An 18,715-nucleotide genomic window follows, 5' to 3' on the forward strand; every position below is an offset into this window, starting at 1 on the left:
TCAAAATTGTATAAATAAATAAATAAGTTATTTACTACTAATACAACTCACAATATAGTACCGTCACAACAGAGACAAATTTCTTACTTAATTAATTAAATAATATTTTTTTCAGTTATTAATTTTAGTTACATCAGCCAAAACTAAATTTATTAATTAATACTTTTGTTTTTATTTAATATGTTAACTAAAGTAGAAATAATATTATTAACTAATATTCATACCCTTACCGATGTATTAGGTTAAACAATGAAAATTTTTTCAGTTTCATTTCAATATACTTTTCGTGCACGAGACAAATTTTTATCGTTCAGATTTGCTGTGTAAATAACTACGTGCTAAGTCTTTTCAAAAGTGTTATCGAGACGTCATCCGATGCGTTTTTTCGAGTCTTCATTGTATTTATTCTTTTATTTAATAAAATATATATAAATAAATGAGTTACTAACTAGTCATACAAATCTTCTACATAACTCACAATATAGTATAGGCACAATTGTTAAGAGACAAATTCCTTAAATCTAATTATTTAAATAATATTTTTTTCAGTTATTAAATTTAGTTACACCACCAAAAACTAAATTTATTAATTAATATTTTTTTATTTAATATGTTAACTAAAGTAGAAATAATATTATTAACTAATATATTCATACCCTTAGCGAGGTAGAATGAATAAAATTTTAAATGCGAAAAAAAAAACATTTATTTCACTTTCATTTCAAGATACTTTTCGTGCACGAGACAAATTTTAATTACTCAGACTTGCTTTATAAATAACTATCTGTTAAGTCTTTTCAAAAGTGTTATCGAGACGTCATTGGACTTTTTCGAGTATTCTTTGTATTTTGTTCTTTTAGTACATTGATATTGATTCAAGTAATATATTATTGTATTTACTATTGAGGATCGAGCTAGATTTTATTTAAAATTAAATAAATGATGAAATGTTTGCAAATTATTATTATTATTTTATTATTATTATTATTATTATTATTATTATTATTATATATCAAACAGAGTGTAATATGCATGCAATGAATGAAGCCCTAAAATCCAAATGGGTCAAATATATGTAACTGAAAAATGTGATGATATGGATGGAAGAACACAAAGGACGGTTAGTCTATGAAAGCAACCATACATACGTAATGTGTGATGTCTAGTTATTTAATAATATTTTAAATTATATATATATAAGCGCCGTAAATATTAATATTATTATTATAATAATAATATGTAATATACAGAACAGAAACAGACAGCTATAATATTATTATAAATAAATAAATAATATTATAATATTGTCCAGATGTATACGCACAATATAATAATATTATTATGTTCTTCTTGATATATATGTTCTGTTCTCTCGTGAATCGTGATGGAAGATGAAGGATGACCGGATTCCCGTGAAAAACGAACCAAAAACCGACCGCCAACACATAACAAACAAACAAATAATGAAACAAACACACACTCATTTTCCCACTTCCCAAGTCATACGTTACACAACCAGCTTCTCACGGACCGTCCATTTCTCATTTTCTCTCTCTCCTGTTCTATATACTACATGCAATACGACTACAAGACTAGTTTGTTTATTATGACATAATACTTTGAAATAGAGTTTATTATATATGACATTATACTTTGTTTTATTAAAAAAATTCAACATCTTCACAAAATGATGACCGATCATTATTTATTTAAATAATCAGAATTGATTCGGTTTATAATTATTTAAATAATTCAATTCAAAAAACATCATCTTACTATATTTATTATCAACAATCAACTATTTTTTATTTTTTAAAATCCCAAACTGAACTAGAATTAAGATTATTTAAAATAAATCTGTTTAATTAGTTTAATCAAATTATACTTAAAAAAATAATATATAATGTAAGTAGTAATCATATCCGCATAGTTGTGTATGAAGAATTACAATGTAAATAGAAATAATAATTTCTGTAAAATTCTCTCATCAAATTAGTATCATAAAAAAATGTGTAAAATTTGACAAAATTTAATGCAAATAAAAACCAACAAAATCTGTATAACAAATTATAATTCAAGTTTTTTTTTGGACAACTTCATTTGTTTGTTGGACAATTTCATTTGTAAACTTATTGACAGTTTCAACAATTAATATAAATACATTATTTAATACATTAAACAAATAATTCATAAAAAAAATAAAAAATAATTTATATTATAACAATAATTAATCATTATTCAATCATAATGCTGAATGTTGTTGTTGATGCTCAAGAACATGTCTATTTTATTATAATATATTAACATATTTTAAGTATTATTAACAATATATATATATATATATATATATCTTCAAAATTATCACCTATCAACATTTTTTAAATAATTCAAGATTATTTTTTAAAATAAAACTATCCAAACAAACTCCAATATAAATTACATAAAATCCTACACTAAAATCAATAAAACCCAAAAACTAAGAAAAGTATAAAAGCTGTATTATTAAAGTAGAATTACTTATCTAATTACAATTTTGTATTCTTTATTTATTTATTTCGAAAATTTGAGATTTAATATAACCATGATTTGTGAATGTAAACTACGTCATTCTCTTAGATCTACCACACTATTATTTATTATATTAGAGAAAAAATCAAATCATTTACACATATAATACATAACTTAACATTTTCAAATTTGTATATAACAATAATTTTAAAAATAAGATGATTCGAATCTCAAGATCATTTCAAATGTAAAATCTCAAAACATTAAAGTTGTTCATAAGGTATCTTCTTAAAAATTGTATTACAATTCCTTTTGATGTAATCACATCACTATAAAGAGTTTCATATAGACATTAGAATATTTATAATTATCTTTATCTCCAAAAACATGAAATTGTATATGTACGCACAATATTAAAAAACAAATACACACTTTTATTTGCTTGTTAAAAATGTGAAACTCTATAGCGATAAAAACAAAAGTACCATTTTTTAGTTGAACTTTCTTGGTTTGTCCAAAAAAGTACTTTAATGTAGTACATTATCCCTATTGCATTTATGATATTCTTCATACATCAATATCTTTACCAAGCTAGGACACAAGTTATTTAACCGCGAATTAATCATTTCAACATTTTGTTTTTATAAAAAAAAATCATTATATAATACATATTCACACATGAAAGGAAAATGAATAGTGTCAAATTTTTTAATAAAATAACACTAATCCGTTTTAAAAATAAAATAAAATTGTGTCATAGTTACTCAATAAATAATTTTGATAGGATAAATCCTAAACCAACTCTTAATTAGTTATTTATAAGCTAATTAGTAATGTTGATTCATTTTACTCAAATGGAGAACCGATGGACCTGAAGTTGCTTGGATCAGTTCAATTATGTTTTGGTTATTTTGTCTGGTTTAGTTCGATTTGATCCATTTCGTCGGTTTGCTTGCATCACTAATTTGTGTTAATACTTTACTGGTCGAATATATAACCGTTGGTAAAGGATTTAAAGACGGCATATACAATTTTCATCGTTATTTATTCTTAATGATAGACAAAGCGATTTTTAACGACGATATTTCTTGTCGTTAAGACTATCTTTAACGATGTTTATAAAAAAAACATTTGTATATGTTTTAACGACAAATATATTTACCATTGTTACAAGTCTTTAACATCGGAAAAATGACTTTAACGCCAATGTTTTTTGTCGTTAAAAGTCTTCTCTTGTCAACGTTAAGACTACTTTAACTACAATATTCATGTACTTATTTGATTGAAGGGTCTAGCCTGTTTTATAGAATAAATCATAGTTTCATAAATCTAATTTATTTATTTTCGCTAAAAGAAAAAAATGTTCCATAAATCAGTGTTTCTTTACATAATATTATTGAGTTTTTTTTTTCCTTTTATTTTTTGAATTTTCTACTATTGTCTAACTCTGTTATTCGTCTCACCACCATCATATACAGCCCGTGAGGGGATGAATTAGTTGAGGATGTTGTTTTTGGGCTGATTTATGAGTAAATTGCTCGTCGAAATGAGATTTAGAAAATTAAATAATCAAGATTTAAATAATCAAGATTGTGAAAATGATGTGGGAGTTCTAGTTTGTGGCAAGATCGAAATGAGACGTATAGAGTATTTGAAGCTAAAATATTTTTCGTCATCATTTAGACAATCTCTTTATTGTGAATGCCTTAATCATTTAGACAGTTTCCCTTGATTACGGTCGAATACCTTTTTGTTGACGTCAAATTCTGATTCTCAGTGTCCAAGTTGTCGTTTCTGTTAAAGCACTCTCTATTGTGGTGAGTTATTTTAATGTTGTTAGATTCATTATTCTTTAGTTTATTTTGTTTACTAGTAATTTATTATTACTTTTTTCGTAATAATTTGTTTTGAAGTATTGAATTGTTTTCAATATAATTATACAATCATCTAAAAAGTGTGAATTAATGAAATTAATTCATTATTTATAATTAAATATTCTGGATTTAGAAAGTGAGGTGGGAGATCAAAAATTAATAATCAAGATTTAGAAAGTGACATGGGAGTTATAGTATGTTTTGCAAGATCGAAATGAGACGCGGAGAGTATTGGTTGAAGTTAAAGTATTTCTCTTCATTTAGACAGTCTCCCTCGATTGTCAATGCCTTAATCATTTAGTCAGTCTACTTTAATTGCGGTCAAATACCTTTTTATTGACGTCAACTTTTGATTCTCGGAGTCCAATCAACTAGTATTGAGTTATTTTAATAGTGTTGATTCATTCTTCTTTAGTTTATTTTGTTTACTAGTAATTTATAATTTTTACTTTTATAATAATTTGTTTTGAAATATTGGATTGATTTCAATACAATTATGCAATTATCTAAAAAGTGTGAATTAATTAAATTTATTATTTATAATTAAATGTTATAGATTTGAAAAGTGAGGTGAGAGATAAAAAATTGAGCAATCTAGATTTAGAAAGTGACATGGGAGTTCTAGTATATGGCAAGATCGAAAATGAGAGGCGGAGAGTATTTGTTGAAGTTATAGTAATTCTCATCATTTAGAGTCTCCCTTAATTGCAGATGCCTTAATCATTTAGACTGTCTCCCTTGATTGCGGTCAAATACCCTTTGTTGATGTCAACTTTTGATTCTCGGAGCCCAATTAGTTGTTGTTTCGGTTGAAGTACTTCCTGATTGTGGTGAGTCATTTTAAACTTGTTATTCATTTTTTATTTTGTTTACCAGTAATTTATAATAAAAAAAATTGTAATAACTTGTTTTGAAGTATTGAATTGCTTTCAATTCAATTATGCAATCATTAAAAAGTGTGAATTAATGAAAATAATTTATTATTTATATTGAAATATTCTAGATTTAGAAAATGGAGATAAAAGAAAATTAAAAGATTTAGATTTAGAAAGTGAATGTGGGAGTTCTAGTATGTGGCAAGATCGAAATGAGACACGAAGAGTATTTGTTGAATTGCTAAAGTAGTTATCATCATTTAGATAGCCTCCTTTGAATGTCTTAATCATTTAGACGGTCTCCCTTTATTGCAATCGAATACCTTTTGTTGACGATATCTTCTTATTCTAGTTGTCGTTTCTATTGAAGTACTCCCTAATTGAAGTTGTTGATTCATTCTTCTTTAGTTTATTTTGTTTGTTAGTAATTTATAATTATTTTTGTAATAATTTATTTTGAAGTATTAAATTGCTTTCAATACATTTATGCAATCATCTAAAAAGTGTGAATTAATGAAATTAATTCATTATTTATAATTTAATATTCTGAATTTAGATAGTAGGTGGGAGATAAAAAATTAAACAATCTAGATTTAGAAATTATCCTGTAGGAGTTCTCGTATGTGGCAATATTGAAATGAGATACAAAGAGTATTTGTTGAAGCTAAAGTATTTATCATTATTTAGACAGTCTCTTTTGATTGTGGATGCCTTAATCACTTAGAAAGTCTCCCTCAATTGCGGTTGAATACCTTTTGTTGACGTCAACTTCCGATTCTGCCCAATTAATTGTCGTTTCTGTTGAAGCTCTCCCCTGATTATGATGAGTTATTTTGATGTTGTTTATTATTAATTCTTTAGTTTATTTTGTTTACAAGTAATTTAATATTTTTTTGTAATAATTTATTTTGAAGTATTGAATTGCTTTCAATATAATTATGCAATCATGTGTGAATTAATGAAATTAATTCATTATTTATAATTAAATATTCTAGATTTAGAAAGTGAAGTAGGAGATCAAAAACTAAATAATCAAGATTTAGAAAGTGACGTGGGAGTTCTAGTTTGTGGTAAGAAGATCCAAATGAGACGTATAGAGTATTTGTTGAAGCTAAACTAGTTCTAGTCATTGTTTAGATAGTCTCTTTATTTTGAATGCCTTAAGAATTTAGACGGTCTCCCTTGATTGCGGTAGAATACCTTTTTTTTTTTTGACGTCAACTTCTGATTCTCGATGCCCAATTATTTGTCGTTTCTGCTGAAAACTCCCTATTGTGGTGAGTCATTTTATTGTTGTTGATTATTCTTCTTTAGTTTATTTTGATATTTATGCGTGTGAATTAATGAAATTAATTCATTATTTATAATTAAATATTCTATATTTAGAAAGTGAGGTGGGAGATAAAAAATTAAACAATCTAGACTTAGACAATCTAGACTTAGACGGTCTCCCTTGATTACAGTCGAATATCTTTTGTTGACGTCATCTTCTGATTTTGTCGTTTTTGTTGAAGTATTTCCTGATTGAGGTGAGTTATTTTGATGTTGTTGATTCATTTTTTTTAGTTTATTTTGTTTGTTAGTAATTTATAAAAATATTGTAATTATTTGTTTTGAAGTATTGAATTGCTTTCAATACAATTATGCAATCATCTAAAAAGTGTGAATTAATGAAATTAATTCATTATTTATTTATAATTTAATATTCTAGATTTAAAATGTGAGGTGAGAGATCAAAAATTAAACAATCTAGATTTAGAAAGTGACATGAGAGTTCTAGTATGTGCAAACCTTGAGTAGTACAGCCCACTCTTCAAGGTAACTCATTTATTAAAATACTATGATATTTAGTTAAATTTTATTATTTTTATAAATATAAAAGGGTGTATTCTAGTTGTTGAATATAAAATTTTTGATTTTTTTTATTTGCTTATACGTTCAAATATAAAAAAAATTATTAGTTTTTCAAACTATACCTAGGCAACCAAAAAAATCCATATTTTATTTACGTGGGGCTGACTCTGATTATGTGGCAAGATCGAAATGACTCGCAAAATATTTGTTGAAGCTAAAGTGGTTCTCATCATTTAGACGGTTTCTTTTTATTGTTAATGTCTAATTATTTAGACGGTCTCCTTTAATTGCAGTCAAATACCCTTTATTGACGTCAACTTTTGATTCTCGGAGTCCAATTAGTTGTCGTTTTTCTCAAAGCACTCCCTGATTGTGGTGAGTTATTTTGATTTTGATTCATTTTTCTTTAGTTTATTTTGTTTGGTAATTTATGAATTATTTTTGGTAATAATTTGTTTTGAAATAACTAATTACTTTCAATACAATTATGCTCGTGTGAATTAACGAAATTAATTATTTTTTATAAATAAAAATATGTTTTTTCCTGTCATAATTTATTTCCAAAAGAAAATTAATTTAACCCTAACTATAATTCTCCCTTCAATTATAACTTTTTAATTCAATTTACCTCAATAATCTATGATGGGCTAGTTTGATTTAGCTTATTGAGCTTGTTCTGAGACGTTTGATATAATCTCAACTTATTTAATCGTTAAGCTTGGGTATGTTTGATTCAGCTTATACGCTCAGCTTATTTATTTTTGTATTTATAATATTATTTAATAATTAATATTATATATATAAAGTTATATATATTTATTAATTTAATTTTAAATATTATTAAATGATTTAAATTAAAAATAGTATATATTTAAAAATAAATTATATTAATATTTATATTTTTTATTAATATATAATTTTAAATATTAATAAATCACTTAAATTAATATATTTTAAAATAAATGATATGAATAAAGAAAGTAATTTATAATTATTATATATATTTTCACCTTTTAACCCTTCCTCTTCTATCCAAATTTTCAATTGTCAATTCATTTTCGAGCTTTCTCACCCTATTTGTGTTATCATTTCGGTCGCGTTTGATTATTTCAATTATAATAAGTATTTTTTGATAATTAATTAAAGCTAAGTTGATTTCTGAAACTATAATTATAAATAAAAAAATTACCGTGTTTATATTTCATATTTTGCTTAATTATTTTATATATTAAGATACATATATTATAAATAAAAATATATTTAAATGTATGTTATTTTATTATAATAATTTTATATAAATATATAAAAAATTATAAATATATAGAATAAATGAGAGAATAAATAAAATGATTAGAAAGAGATTAAATAGATGAGAGATAATGAATAAATTAATTAAAAATTAATAAAATAGATTAGAGAGAATGAATAAAAAATATTTAAAAATTATGAGAAAGAAAAACGTTGAGATTATAATTATAAATGCACACTAAGGAGGGAAATAGAGAGAAAATTGAGGTATCGTGTGTTTGATTATAATTTTTAGCGTGAACTTATTACACAAAGTTAATATAGCAGCTTATTACGCAGACGCCCATACCCGACTTATTAATGCCGAATTAAACGAGGCTGATATTGAAATAACATATTTCTTATAGTAAGCAAATTTTTAAAAATAATTAATTTATCATTACAAATAAGGCCTAATTATCTACAAAATAGTAATTTTATCATGGATAGAGTAAACAATTGACTTATTTATTAAAAGAAAAAAAAACAACTAGCATATTAAATTCCTTTTGTGTAAAATTAGAAATTTAACTATAACAATTCAATCTACTTAGCTAATAAAATGTATATAAGAGTTGGTGTGATCTTGCCTTTTTTCTTTAAAACAATATTGTTAAGTAAAAAAAGTAAATTATTTGTGTTTAGATTAAAATAAATTATTAAAATGTCTTTTGTATTTTAAATTTAATAAAATATGAAGTAAGTGATTTAACATTTGAATGGAAAAAAATACAAATGATAAATTGAGTTTGTTTATTTGATATATATATATTTTTTTTGGAATTTTGGCCAAAACTCAATATTTTTCCTCATTTTACTTCATTAATCCATCAAAATACCAAAGATTTTATTAAGAACCCATTATAAAATTTAAAAAATTCAAAGATAAACAAGTTCCAAATATAGAATTGTGGAATCTAGCCAGCACATTTTGCAGACACAAAGCAGTCGTACGGGCTCGATAATCAAACAAACAAGGCCTTAATAATAATAATAATAATAATCAAAGTGCATGCAGATTCTTCTCTTGCTGGGGCTGGTGCGACAAGTCAGTCGGCGAGGGTATTTAAGTAATTTAAACATTTATCGTGAAGTCGTTATCTCTCGCCTTTTGGCTGTCCAACTGAGATTTAGATAGCTTTTGTCTGTTCTGTGGGGTCGGGTCGGGTCGGGCCGGGGTTAAGAATGTCGTTTCAAAAAAATAAAGGTTTTTTTTTTGTTTTTTTAACCTGTTCTTCATGCTGAAGGCGAGTCTTCTGCAGTGAAAGTTAAGTCAAGTGAAAACAAATAAGAACCATCTGCATTTGTCCTTTACAATAATCCTAAATTCTTAACTCTGAAAAAGGCTCTTTTGTTGATCTTTTCTATTTTCTTTTAAACAAATATTTTAACCAAACTCACTAAGGTTAAAAGGGTCACTTCTATTAGTTAGTCTGGAGTTCGATTCCACTTAAAATGTTATAAGTTAAACTATAATGGTTGTGGGATCATTTTAGCTTACAACGTTAAAGAAAAAAATGTTTTGTTTTACAATTTCGTTAGAAAGTTATCGTGATATAATCGTAATCAAACTATAGATTTTTATTCTCTTAGGCATGAATCTATCATGGGGCTGAGGTGTTATCATGGGGCTGAGGCGTGCTTAAGCCCACCCCTCCAATATTTTTTTATTAATTAATTATTTTTTTATAATTAAAAAAATTATTATATATTATATAATATTATATATTATATATAATAATATATTATATTAATGAAATAAAATTAAAAATCCATCTCTATTATATATATTTCAATTATTTTATATATCATAATTTTTTCATAGTTTACTATTATTTTTCTTTTTAATATCCTCTACTATTCATTTGCAAACAAACATATATCTCTATTAAATTCTTTTTTTTAAATATTTTTTTTTCTAATTTTAATATTTTTAATTGATATAATCGATCAATTTAAGTATATATATCGTATTTATAATTGATTTATGTATGTTTGATTTATTATAGAATTTAAAAAATTTATTATGTTAGTATTTTTTTTTTTACTTTTTCATTGTACTCTAAATATTTAACTATTCGATTAAATATTTACTTTGATTTTTTAATGTTTTTTCGATCTTAAATTATAATTATTTGATAAAATATTCAATCTTGAAAATTGTGTATAGGTATATAAAATTGGAACATGAATCTGCTGCAAAGAAAGGAAATACATTGATATCTTCATTCTTTAAAAAAATAAAAATCGTCAACTTAGTGAAACTTTTTCATCTGTCGCCTCTACTATCCAATATCAATATAGTGAAAGTCTTCAAATTTTTTCTTTTAACAACGAACTTAATTCATCTTATAATTTTATTGACCAATATCCGGGAAAAAGAAAATACATATATTTATATTATTTATTACATTAAATTCAAGCTCATCCTAAGTTAGAATCTTGGATCCGTCCTAGAAATATGTTTTATATGTATTTCTTTTTCTGTCTTGAATTATATAATTTAGGACGGAAAAAGAAATATATATACAAATAATCCGGGAAAAAGAAAATACATATACAAATATGTTTTACCTAACCATATACCTAAGTTATATAATTTAATATCCTGAAACATGAAATAGATTTAAAATATATTAGAAAGAAAATATAACATTTGACTCTAAGAGGAAGCCCAACCTAGAAGAATCCAACAGTTAAACAAGGCCAAGGCCTTGTTACTTATATTCAAATGAGCCCAATCCCAAAAAAAAAATCCCAGGGCTTTCTTCTTTCGGTCAGAACTCCGACCGAGAAAGGGATTCCGATTTCTCCATCGCCGTCCTTTAAACAGAGTATTCCGATCAGATCCGATCTTCATCAGCGAGGAGTATAAGCTTGCAACTGCAGGCCAACGCTCGGAAAGTACGGATTTCAGAGTTGCGGAGAGCTTCTCGGACGAAGAACATAAATTGCATTCATCTTCAGACTTCAGGTATTGATTTCTTCCATTCTAGTATTTTAGGCTTGTTTGCTTCAGTTAAGAAAACTGCAGTTCAGTAGAAAATAATTGAAGTGCTGTAATATGATATAACCTATTCATTTGAAACTATTTGATGTTGGTTCAGTGTTGTGATTGATGGATTGGATTTAAGGTGACTCTAGGAAATTGAAAGGATGCAATAAGATAAAAATTAGAATTAAAACTCCAAAATCATAGTATTTGGCCCTAACATTTGAATAATATTCTAACACGAGAATTTGATTGTAGGTTTAATAATTCACAAACGATCTTCAAGACAAGGTTAATTATTGTTTTCATTAAGCTTAGTCGTTGGACTTCATTTGATTTAAGCTTATAGGATTAGAGTCTAATGAAAAAAGTAATTAGAGTCTAAAAATATCACCCTCCTTTTCTACGTCGGAGAAAGCCAATCATCTAAAAGACGACCACCCGGATTCAAGATGCAATGAAGTCTACGCGGAGGAACCCGAGACGGGAGATGGAGCGGCCTGAAGTTCGAAGATCCATTTGAAGGAACGTGTGAAGAAGTTTATCTCAATCCTTTTACTCACTCAGAGTTAAAACAATTGTGCATTGTCCTTATGGCCAGATCGCATATTCCATTCCAAAGCCATTTCTTTTTCATTTCACTTCTTTAAACCCAAAAACAAAACAAAAAAAATAAACGAAAATGCAATTATCATATTTATCTGGCCAAATATTTGGAGTAGTGTCTTCTGACAGGCAAAGGAACATTGTTGCTGTCCTTGTCTTTTCATTCAACCCCTTTTCGAGACTTTCTTTTCAATCCTCGTTCTCTTCTTTCTATTTTTGGTGAGCTACGACAAGCGAGTCATCAATATACCAAACATACCGAAGACGGTGGTGAAGAAAATTGGCTAAATGAAAATTTGATGCTAAATTGAAAAGGAGCAGGAATTTGCTTTACAACACTGCAGAAAAACCCTGATACAATAACAGAAAGCTACATTTTAGGGATCCATTATAATCTTCACATCTTCTGATTTGGTTGCCGATTGGTGCCACTTATTATTCTTGAAACTAATTGATATAAGCTGAGTTCTGAGTTGACTCAGCTGATTAATCAATATTTACTTCTATAGATAGAGATAAATTTCCGAATGTTGTGTAGAACTAGAACTGGCTTAGATTGCTTTATGATCTTTATTGTTCCACTTGACTATAAGATTGCTTGTTGGGTTCTCTTTATACTTCACAATTTCACATCCATTTATCTAGGTTCTGCATTTGAGCTTGTTTGAGGAAGTTTTTTTTTTTTCAAAATAATCAGCTTAATAGAAAAACGAAAAAACTGTTTGATAAGCAATATGAGATAATCTGGTTTTTGTGTGTGTATTGTCCAATATGCCAAATGAATTTTAGGTGAAGAGACAAGACCTGTTCTTAGAAGAAGGGTAATGATTTGAATCATTTGAGTGATAGGATAAACCGTTATTTGGATTAACCCTTCATCAATCAAGGGCCTAAGTTTAATTATAGGTTAATTACTGTTGCAAGTCTCAATTGTCTTAAAAAATGATTTTTTGAAGTATCCTGATTTTTGTTTCTTTGTTGGACAGAATTTGTTTGTTAGTCTGATGGCTGCTTCCAAGTCTCGCACAAGTAGCTTTTCTCGCAATATTTCAGCTTTACCTGTCTCTCAAGTTCCTGAAATCAAGTGTGGGCCAAATGGAACAAACTTGGTTTCATCTGGCATACCAGATCTCGACAGTAATTTACCAAACAACCCCTAATGATTTTCATTTCTTTCGTTTCTATGATACATCTCAAAGCTAGGTTTACTTTTGTCTATGTTTGCTATTTGTATGCAGAGATCTTAGGAGGAGGCATCCCTTTGGGAAGCCTAGTTATTGTGATGGAAGACAGCAAATCTCCTCATCATATGTTTCTTTTGAGAAACTTTATGTCGCAGGGTTTGGTCCATAACCAACCACTTCTTTATGCTAGCCCGGCTAAAGAACCTAGAGCTTTTCTTGGTACATTGTCAGGTCCCGTCGCATCTAAAGATGAAAAATCTCGTGAAGTTGAAACTGAACAGGTGGTGAACTCTAAATTTACCTAAAATTCCCTACATAAAATGAGCTCTTGAGGTTGTGGAAAAGTGGGTTATTTGGGCATAAAAGATTTAAAGAGTATTAATATATAATAAAAAAATAAATGTTTAGAAAACACTAGCTAACGCTATTTTGGTATTCTAGTTGATGTTTAAATGATGTCATTGATGAGAGGATAGATAAAAAGATTGTGGGTTATTTAAATAACCCGAACCTAATGAAGATCTCATATTGCAATGGCAGAAATTGAAGGATTGTTCGCTAAAACTGAATTGCAGGAAAAGGGTTTGCGGATTGCATGGCAGTATAAGAAGTACTTCAACGAAAGTCAGCAGATTCATGACGAACAAAGAGGTTAGCTTATTCAAACTCTTCTTTAGTACTAAGAAACGCCCAAAGATGTAAACATATTGAACCTATTTGAAAACTGTTATTTTGTTATAAACATAAAATTAAAAGTGATTTTTTTCTATTGATGATCCAGATTGTTTTTGTTTTGCTATACAAATTATTTTCTAGATTTTTTTGCAGATCGTAATCCCTTTTTTTCCCCTATAATCCAGATGTAAAGACCGAGTTTTCCAATGATTTTGACTTACTCAAACCACTAGAGAGACGTTTCCTTAGTTCGCAGCGAATCGATTGCATTAGCCTCTATGACTCTCCCGATCTTGTCACTCTCTTGGATCGGTGTTCATCATTTTTAGCTCAGTTTCCAAAGTAAAGTTACTTTCCATCTATATTATATTACAGTTTCTATCCTTTTTTTCACTTCTTTTTACAGATTTCCCTTTTCGTTTCAGGTCCAATTCAAATATTTCGCGTATAGCTATTCAATCGTTCTGTGCTCCACAATGTGAATATTCCAATATGGTTTGATTCTTCAATAAACTTTTCAATATATTTTTCTAACATCTTTTTAATCCATGATCATTATTTCTTATCTTGTGCTTTTGATGTTTATATGCAGGAATGGGAAATGCTTTCATTTATAAGATCATTGAGAGGCATGATAAGATCATCAAATGCAGTTGCAATTATAAGCTTCCCACCTTCTACTGTCTCGTCTTCCTTCTCGAAAAGATGTCAGCATTTTGCAGATACGTTGCTATCTGTGAAAGCAATACAAGGTAAAAGAACTAAATCGAATCCAATTATTTTGTTTTCTTTCAAATCATAACGACAATCCAAAAATTATGTCACGTTTTTCAGACGATGACAAAGAGATGGCTAAACTCCTTACTGGTTACAAAGACATGGTCGGCCTTCTCAATGTGCACAAAGTCGCTCGAATGAACACTCAGGTACCAGCCTATACCTTTTTTTTTTTGGAATTTATGTTGTCGGTTTGGTAACATTTTATGTCTCTGGATATGAATGTTGAGAAAGTTTTTAACCTGTTTCTAATTATGTTAATTTTCAAACGGGACTCATATACTCACGTTCAAATGAGATATCTCAAAAATAAAGTGTTGGTGATTTTGTTATTTAATATGTTCCTAATTAACTTTTATTTTCATATGTGATCTCATCTGTATCCACTCAAATGATATATCGAAAAGAAAAAAAAGTTATGTCATACGAATTCACATTGTGCATAAGATTGACGAGTGTTTCATGACATAAACCAAGTGTGGTAATTTTTTATTTAACGATGATATGTGAAATGTAGGTTCCAATGATCTTGGAAGCGACCACTTTTTCGATAAAGGTGAGAAGACGACGAACAGTGGTTTTAGAATGTCTGAATCAAGCACCGATTGATGGTTCTAGTGGCAGCTCATACTCCGGTTCTAGCAGCTGTTCTTCTGGGTCATCTAAAATATTTGACTTTTAATACTTTTTTTGGGTAAATCACAATATTAGTTTGAACAAAACATTAGCAATCTTAATAATTATTGATTTCATTTTGTTTTCACAATCTCAATTCTTCCAAATTTTGTAACTATTTGAATTTTACAAACTCTTAAAAGAAATATGTTGTCTTTGAACTGTTCAAGCCGGTCCTTCTAGTCGGAGATAATCATACATAAGTCCGTAGAAGGGGCTGTTCCCATTAGACTGCGTAAGATAGAATGCATTTCTTCCATTTACGAGATGATTTCCCGGGATTTGAATGTTGTATAACCAATAAAGTCCATGAATCCCGTGTCTTGCTATGGCATTGTCTCGTCCGGTCATTCTTGATCTCCAAAAGCTCAATGACGCCGTGTTTGGATTATTTACTCGAACCTTTGGAAACAAATTTACTATATTAGACAATTCTTTTATCAAAAAAACAATTAAGTTTAATTATGTACCTCTAACCGAGCGAAGGTGGATGATGCAAGAGCGACACGAAAGTTGTAGGTACCGTTTGTGTCGACATTATCAAGATTGAATAAAATTGTCCAAGTTGTCGGTACATGTGTATCGTTTGTTGTTCTCCTGTACACAAATTATGATGATGAACCAAACAGGACATAAAGAAATCAAATGATTAATTAATGATTGAAAGTAGTTAATTAGTTACCTAGTAACATGAGCATAGAACCAATCAGTTGTATAATTACTTATCCCAATAGTGTATGTGAGATCATTTTTAGGATATAAATCAGTGTAACGGTCCCATAACCCATATTGTCTAAACCTGTAATTAACAGAAAAAAATTAAATTAAATTAAATTAAGATAATAAATTAAACAATTTGAATTGTCAATAGATTAACTTGTTTTCTTGGTCACTAAACACTGGGTTGATTCGGTATGGACTCGGATCTGGTACATGGAATTCGGCTGCTGTTCGATCGGGTATTCCAATTTCCCACAATGTAACACCTGTTCTTGGCGGCTCATATACAATTATTCCGAGCTTAATCGAACAACCTACGACAATAGAAAAAACAAAAACAAATCGGTTTTATAAGAATCAAACGTCTTAAACCACTTTTTTTTCTATACATTACTTGGTGTGGCCTATAAAACATGCCTGGGGTAACTTCGACTTGAACTTGGTAACGATAATCTCCAATGACTCCGGGGACCCATGCGAACAAGTTGTAACTCCCGGGTTGGATATTCTTCATCAAGAACTGTCCTTTCACATTCGCTCGTGTCCAGAATTGATATCCCTATTAAGATCAAATGTTTACTTATCATTTTTTTGTTACTAATGTATAAATAATATGAATATAGAATAAAAAAAATTGTACCAAATAAATAAATTGAGCACAAACCTTATTTTCTGTCTGCCATGAGGATGTATAGCCGGGTTTAGCCAGACCCACATGAGCAAAACTTCCGTTCAATGACATTTTATTAATGTACCTAAAAACACACAACAAATAAATAAAAAAGACATCATATAAAATTATATTAATACGAAAATTTTATAGTATTACTTGTCGCTGACGAGTAATCGACCCGAAACCTCTCCACGTTGGTGAGCCCGAAGATAACCTTCCATCTTTGGGAACTCATACGGCCAGCTTCTCTTTTGTTCCGATAGCTATTATAAAAAAGTAACAAATAAAATGTCGTCCACATTGTCTAAAGAGAATGTAATTTAAAATGCACCTGATTTTTTGCGTCATTCCAAAGTGACCGATGTATTTCGTGGTCTTGTGAGACGGAGTTGAGGTAGATGAAAGTCGGTCCAAAGATTTTCTCCCATGACTCTCCATCTTCAAATTTTAGGGAAACTATCCCGGCATAATGTCCACTAAAAAACATCTATATGTCGATAAGAGGAAGAAAAAGTTTAATGTAACGGGTGGACCTTCAATAATTCAATTTTTGGGGGAAAATTTTGTACCGATAAGCTAGTTGGTCCGACGTGAGAGCTAAGCTCTTGCTTGAGAGGCCCGCCTATACGATACTCGTTGCTTGGTGTGATTACCCAAAATCCAACAACCGGATTTGAGGATATCCATCCATGTACCCGGTTGTCGTTTATATCACTTGAAAATTGATATTTATCGTCTACCTACAAGTAAAAAAAGTTAGAATGAATGTCAAACTTTTTAAACTAAATGATATTTGTATCATAAATTTAACTAAACATTATATCATATACATCATCATCTAGATAAGAAACTTGACAACAACAAAAAAAAAATTCAAAAAAATATCTAGTCTAAACCCTAACCTATCTCCAAAAAATGTTTGCAAATATGACGCAATTAATAAATTGACATATTGCTATGAAACTTAACAAAGTATAAGAAAATTACTAATAGATGTTGTTTGAAGAGATCTTCCATGTAAAAAAAATATACCTTTCCTTTTAAAGCCGGGTTAGAAGGATTAGTAAGGAGAATAGCTTCTTTATAATCGAGAATCCTTCCATGTTTACGGTCACTATCTGTTGGCATAATGCCTCGTCTTGTATTTGATACTGCCATGTAACTAAATCTGAAAAGGAATATACAATCAAACTCGTAACATTAAGGTTACAAAGTTGATTTTCGATTAAAATATCGAGTTCATATATAACGAAATGAAAATCATGTGTATACTAACAATTTTTTGCTCAGCTTGAAGGCAACCCTAGCTTGGTCAAGAATCAAAGAAGGCCATCCTTTATTCCTTTCAAATTTTGCATATGTATATAGCCCATGAACTCCTCTTAGCATCACATACCTACATACCCATTTAATTATATTTAGATAGTTTCAATAAATCTTTATTGATCTTGATTATGAAAAAGAAAGAAAGTGAAATTCATATCACCTCTTGTCGATGTTAAGTGGTAGAGTAGATCCGTTTATTAACGAAATATTCCATTTCATCGTGAAGGAAATCTCTAGTTGATTTTCATCTTGACATACAATTTTATAGCTCGTGCATCCCAATATCCTACACAAAATGTGTTTTCATTTTATGTTTTAATTATCAAACTTTTCATCAAATAAGTTCTTAATTAATGACTTACTGTACATATTGTCCATGGCCTGGTCTTTCCCATACAATATCCCAATACCTATAAAATATAAAATAAAAATTACATTTTTCAAAAAAACTATCAAAGGTAAAATATCAAGTTTAATTATTTTGTATTTGGCAAATTAGCACGACTCTATCTTATTAGAATTCTTATTTTTATAATTTTCAAATATAAATATTAATAAAAATATGAATTATTTAATTACCCTCTATTTTTCTCTGAAGTTTCAAGTAAATTGCGAATGCCATTGTACTGAATCCCAGTTATCATTCCACCTGGAGTTGACAGCGTTACTTGGACGATTCCATTATCCAT

The 18,715-nt window shown here is 28.4% G+C and overlaps 2 protein-coding genes across 2 annotated transcripts; one reads left to right on the plus strand and one right to left on the minus strand.

Annotated features, from left to right (window-relative positions):
- The first annotated feature begins 11,165 nt into the window (after positions 1–11,165).
- Positions 11,166–15,476, plus strand: LOC124922512 (elongator complex protein 4). Its single transcript, XM_047463244.1, has 9 exons — positions 11,166–11,372; positions 12,983–13,133; positions 13,235–13,461; positions 13,756–13,831; positions 14,041–14,197; positions 14,281–14,350; positions 14,448–14,607; positions 14,690–14,781; positions 15,150–15,476. Exons 2-9 carry the CDS (start codon positions 13,001–13,003, stop codon positions 15,312–15,314), a joined length of 1,080 nt encoding a protein of 359 aa, XP_047319200.1. The 5' UTR covers positions 11,166–11,372; positions 12,983–13,000; the 3' UTR covers positions 15,315–15,476.
- LOC124938051 (probable rhamnogalacturonate lyase B) lies at positions 15,469–18,715 on the minus strand. The gene is made up of 14 exons (XM_047478423.1): positions 18,606–18,715; positions 18,389–18,436; positions 18,187–18,312; positions 17,977–18,096; positions 17,733–17,868; positions 17,270–17,440; positions 17,032–17,187; positions 16,857–16,963; positions 16,692–16,782; positions 16,445–16,586; positions 16,185–16,341; positions 15,990–16,106; positions 15,778–15,904; positions 15,469–15,709 (listed from the first exon to the last, which is right to left on the minus strand). The coding sequence occupies exons 1-14, from the start codon at positions 18,713–18,715 to the stop codon at positions 15,473–15,475; spliced, it is 1,845 nt and encodes a 614-aa protein (XP_047334379.1). The 3' UTR covers positions 15,469–15,472.

The sequence above is a fragment of the Impatiens glandulifera genome, chromosome 1 (genome assembly GCF_907164915.1).
Source record: "Impatiens glandulifera chromosome 1, dImpGla2.1, whole genome shotgun sequence".
NCBI classification, from domain to species: Eukaryota; Viridiplantae; Streptophyta; class Magnoliopsida; order Ericales; family Balsaminaceae; genus Impatiens; species Impatiens glandulifera.

Excerpts from the sequence above, each read along its gene's own strand:
- LOC124922512 (XM_047463244.1), top strand. The coding sequence starts at position 13,001 with ATGGCTGCTTCCAAGTCTCGCACAAGTAGCTTTTCTCGCAATATTTCA. Across the intron at positions 13,134-13,234 it reads TGGCATACCAGATCTCGACA|AGATCTTAGGAGGAGGCATC; the intron begins GTAATTTACCAA and ends ATTTGTATGCAG. Across the intron at positions 14,198-14,280 it reads TTTTTAGCTCAGTTTCCAAA|GTCCAATTCAAATATTTCGC; the intron begins GTAAAGTTACTT and ends TTTTCGTTTCAG.
- LOC124938051 (XM_047478423.1), bottom strand. The coding sequence starts at position 18,715 with ATGGATAATGGAATCGTCCAAGTAACGCTGTCAACTCCAGGTGGAATG. Across the intron at positions 17,869-17,976 it reads TTCAAGCTGAGCAAAAAATT|ATTTAGTTACATGGCAGTAT; the intron begins GTTAGTATACAC and ends ATTCCTTTTCAG. Across the intron at positions 15,905-15,989 it reads TTCTATGCTCATGTTACTAG|GAGAACAACAAACGATACAC; the intron begins GTAACTAATTAA and ends ATTTGTGTACAG.